At 41.7% G+C, this 4,465-nt stretch overlaps 1 protein-coding gene across 3 annotated transcripts; it reads right to left on the bottom strand.

The window, feature by feature from the left end:
- Positions 1 to 601: 601 nt before the first annotated feature.
- LOC107688316 (uncharacterized) lies at positions 602 to 2,099 on the bottom strand. Of its 3 annotated transcripts, XM_016485941.1 has the most exons (3): positions 2,051 to 2,099; positions 1,115 to 1,441; positions 602 to 1,038 (listed from the first exon to the last, which is right to left on the bottom strand). In XM_016485941.1, exons 1-3 carry the CDS (start codon positions 2,069 to 2,071, stop codon positions 1,021 to 1,023), a joined length of 366 nt encoding a protein of 121 aa, XP_016341427.1. In that variant the 5' UTR covers positions 2,072 to 2,099; the 3' UTR covers positions 602 to 1,020. The 3 variants fall into 3 exon arrangements, 2 of the variants coding, with proteins under 2 accessions (XP_016341427.1, XP_016341426.1); XR_001634224.1 differs by lacking the exon at positions 2,051 to 2,099 and adding an exon at positions 1,572 to 1,587 and having other exon boundaries at positions 602 to 1,441; XM_016485940.1 differs by having other exon boundaries at positions 602 to 1,441.
- Positions 2,100 to 4,465: the final 2,366 nt, after the last annotated feature.

Below are 4,465 nucleotides of genomic sequence, written 5' to 3'. Positions count from 1 at the left end.
CTTCTTGGGGATGAAGTTCTTGAGTCAGTCACATAACTCGAGGAGTCCATGTCTATAATGTAGCGATGCGTGAAGTAATGCTAACTCATTCACTTCCGAATCAGGTGACTTATGATCAATACAGTGAATTCACGTGTTCAAGTTAACGAACTTGAATGAATCGGAGGTGAGACCATTGGGGAAGCGAATTCCATTTCTCTAAATTCCCGATTCCTAGTGATGGTGTTTTGCCTGCCGAATTCACCATTTAATTAGCTATTGAGCAATGCGAAAACTGCTGATAATACTGAGGGACCTTATATATGAATGCTTAGATAGGTGTCATATTCCTATAGGTAGATGGGTATCAGCTGAGAGTCAGCTGATGCTAGCTTGACTAACGTGACCTGCCAGAGCTTACTAACGCTTACGCTTGATTTTACACATTGGAGGGATACATTCAAAACACTGCTACCAAATGCTTTAGAAGTTTTCAGATCAATCATTTGGAACTTAGTGAAATCACAGCACTGACTAATAACTCTTTCAGAAACAACCCTGACAAAAAAACAAAAACAAAAAAAAACAGCAAAACAGTACTGTTTTATGTGTTTGTGCTTACAGAATTGGATAAAGCAATACTGTACATGCTGTTTTGGACAAAAAGCTGACCTTTGAAATGTCACACTGACAAAACATGTAAGGAAGAGTCCATGCGGAGCATAATACTTAAATGTTCAAAACCTTTATTTCCAAAGGCAAGCAAATGTACAGGTTACTCAGCAACAGCATCAACGTTCTCATCATTATCGCGTCTCAGGTGTAGGTCAGGCCATAATATCTCATCAACATCACACATTATGTTTGCTCTTGCGAGGCAGCATGAAAAAAATGCCCTTGTGTGCCTTATATAACCCTGGATAGACGCCACAGACACATCTCCACAGGCGTCCAGCATTGCTTCCAGGAGGTTTTGGTGTATGTAGGGGTTGCGGTCATACACTTTCCACCACCATGCTGAGAAAAAACCCTCAATCGGATTCAGAAATGGGGAATATGCTGGCAAAAAAAGAACAGTGAACCTGGGGTGGGCATTGAACCAGGTGTGAACTAGAGCAGCACGATGGAAACTCACGTTATCCCAAATGACAACATATTGGACCTGCTCTGGTTGCCCTGGCTCCCCTTCCTGTTGAAGAACGTTATTGTGCAGCTGATCTAGAAATTGAAGGAGTTGTGCCATGTTGTCTGGACCCAGTTTGGCATGGCGGTGGAGGACGCCATTATTGCTGATGGCTGCGCATATGGTGATTTTGCCACCCCTCTGGCCAGGAACTTGTGTGACCGCATGCTGACCAAGGATGTTGCGCCCTCTTTTGCGCCTTTTTGTCAGGTTGAACCCTGCCTCATCAATGAAGATGTACTCATGTGAGTCAGCCATGGCATCCAGCTCAAAGATCCTCTACAGAAGTAAAAAAAAAAAAAAATTATATATTACAGTACTGTACTCCAAATACAGTACTGTATTGATGTGCAGGAGAGACAGGCCATGTTCTACACACTGTAAAAATTCTGTACTGTATATCAGTTACCTGCACATATTGGAATCGTTGCTCCTTAACTCGGTTTGAATTCCTTTCATAAGGCACACGGTGCAGCTGTTTTGTCCTTATTTGGTTCCTCTGAATGATCCGGTCAATAGTGGAAATGCTGATGCTGTCAATTCCTTGGAAGACTACCTGGTCTTCAACTTTGGGTTTGAATTTCCCTCAAACGGATGGCATTATTGACAATTACCATATTCACCAGGGCAGTCTCCTGCTCAGCTGTGAGAAGTCTTCTCCTACCTCCTATAGATGGCCGCCTTTCAGTTCTGCAAAAATGAAAGGACCACTACTAAATTATGGTCATCCATGACTGTTGCAAAAACTTCACAGAAAACAAAGTGGGGATTCAATCTATATGCACTACAGCATTACATATATCACAGTAACAAAGCAAATTACCTGTTTTCCCTCCTGAAAGTACAGACAATGGATGCAACCATGTAACGGCGTAGGTTCGGTTCCACTAACTGTCCAGCTTCTTTCATAGTCCTCCCATGTATGAGCACATGATGAACTAGGGTGGGACAGATTTCATCAGAGATTGCTTGTCTTTGTCTTTCTCTTCCTCTTCCATGCTGTTGTCTTGCAACATCAGCATCGCCATGATTTAAAACGCCGTGTAAACATACTGTAAACATTGTGTCAACTTATTTTCGCTAACAAAAGTTCTGGAACTAAAGCGGTGCGAAAGGCCCTATTGTTAGGATCCATTGTTCCAAAGCACATGGACATTGCTCCAGGTCCCATTTAATGACTCTTTAATTCTGATTGGTGTGTTTCCCATTTAATGACCCTTTAATTCTGATTGGTGTGTTAACAATTTTGAGTCTTAGTGTTTGCACCTGGAGAAAGGTGTGCTCTTTGAGTTTAGCTTCTGATGACTTGAGTTAATTATATTGAGAGCATGTGTTTGCTGAATGAACTTACAGTGCAATGAATGATTTATTTGGCCACTTTTGTGAACGTTTTTACAGAATGAGTTTTGAATATTGAATTTATGTGTGGAAATAGGTGAATAGTGTTTACAGTTATGGGAAATGCATGTGTGTGTTTGGGAATGACATAAGGGTATCGGTTTTTGTGCTACAGAAACCAGTTTTTGTGTTGAAGCAATTGAGAAAAACTGTAATAAAATTACAAACCTCAGTGCACAATTTGCCGAAGTCTCTAAACTCATCCTTTCCAATCATCCTACTACTTGTCCACTTGATCCTATTCCATCTCATCTCCTTCAAGCCATTTCTCCTGCAGTTGTATCTGGACTCACATCATTAATGTTTGTTTTTCTGGATTACGTCTTTAATTGATTTTTCCGTACATTTCTGCCATATGTTTATTAACTGACAGTCACCACTGATAAACTATTACTAAGTATTGTAGAAACCTAATTTGCTGTAAAGTTGCTTTGCAACGATTTGTATTGTGAAAAGTGCTATACAAATAAACTTGAATTGAATTGAATTTAATTAACACACCCCTTCACACTGGTGTTTTCCCCTCAACATTTAAACAGGCTCGTATAACCCCACTTCTTACGAAAAGGTATCTTGGAGAGGTGAGGTGTCCAAGTCGCAACATCTAGCTACTGGGGTGCCTCAGGGCTCAGTTCTTGGACCACTTCTCTTTTCTGTCTACATGGCATCACTAGGTTCTGTCTTTCAGAAACATGGCTTTTCATATCACTGCTATGCTGATGACACTCAACTCTACCTCTCATTCCATCCTGATGATCCAACGATAGCTGCTCGCATCTCAGCATGTCTAACAGATATTTCTTGCTGGATGACAGACCATCACCTTCAACTCAACCTGGCTAAACTTTCGTTTTTATCTGTGTATGTCCAAACAAAGCTGCTGCTGAAGCCCAATCATGCTCAAAACAGAAGATCAGGGGCCTCATGTATCAACTCTGCGTACGCACAAAAACTTTGCGTACGCCAGCTTTCACGCTCATGGTCGGATGCTCATGAAATTAACGTGAGAATGTGCGTTCCTCCACGCCAACTTCATGTCTGGCGTACGGACATTTCTCATGGTTTTTGTCCGTTGGCGACTCCTAGAGGCAATGAAGTGAAGTGGCAAACATTAGACTACGAATTGTTCTACAAGTCTATCTCACAACCACCTGTGAGAAACATTGCTATTCATTTGTAATTAATAAAATAATTGACATACTATTGTCACACGAGCCTCATGGGAATATTCTATCAATTATGCAATTAAGTAAGAACACATAAAATCATGTGCAAATTGATAACCTTAGTCTATATGGCAATGGCAGCGTTAGCCTTATTAGAGGACATTGCCAATGGCAGAATCCGAAGAGAATGAGTTTTTAGGGACCACAATGATTTTCTGGCCCACGATGATAACTGGCTTATCAGCCGTTTCAGATTTCCAAGGGCTATCCTCTTGGAGCTCTGTGATGAGTTGGGTCCAAATTTGGAGAGAGAGACAGTGAGGAGCCACGCATTACCCATTCCCTTACAGGTGCTGACAACACTTGGTTTCTTGGCAACTGGTTCTTTCCAAAGGGAACTGGCTGACCGCTCAGGAATATGCCAGTCGTCTTTGAGCCGCGCAATGCCAGCTGTATGGGACGGGATCATCCGCTTGTCTACCAGGTATATAAGGTTCCCATACGATGCAGTTGACCAGCCAAACATCAAAGCGCAATTTGCAGCGATAGCCGGTTTTCCTAATGTAATCGGAGCGATCGACTGCACACACGTTGCTATAAAGGCACCATCTGAAGAAGAATTTGCATATGTGAATAGGAAACATTTCCATTCAATAAATGTGCAGATAATATGTGATGCACAAATGCGCCTAACAAATATTGTGGCAAGGTGGCCTGGGTCAACCCATGATTCATACAT

Source organism: Sinocyclocheilus anshuiensis, unplaced genomic scaffold (genome assembly GCF_001515605.1).
Source record: "Sinocyclocheilus anshuiensis isolate Anshui unplaced genomic scaffold, SAMN03320099.WGS_v1.1 scaffold781, whole genome shotgun sequence".
Lineage (NCBI taxonomy): Eukaryota > Metazoa > Chordata > Actinopteri > Cypriniformes > Cyprinidae > Sinocyclocheilus > Sinocyclocheilus anshuiensis.
Note: the sequence above shows the minus strand (reverse complement) of the source record. Positions and strands in the feature narration are given on the sequence as shown.

Coding starts and splice junctions, on each gene's coding strand:
- LOC107688316 (XM_016485940.1), bottom strand. CDS start 2,071: ATGAAAGAAGCTGGACAGTTA. Junction 1,442..2,050: donor TGAAAGAAGCTGGACAGTTA/GTGGAACCGAAC, acceptor TTACTTCTGTAG/AGGATCTTTGAGCTGGATGC.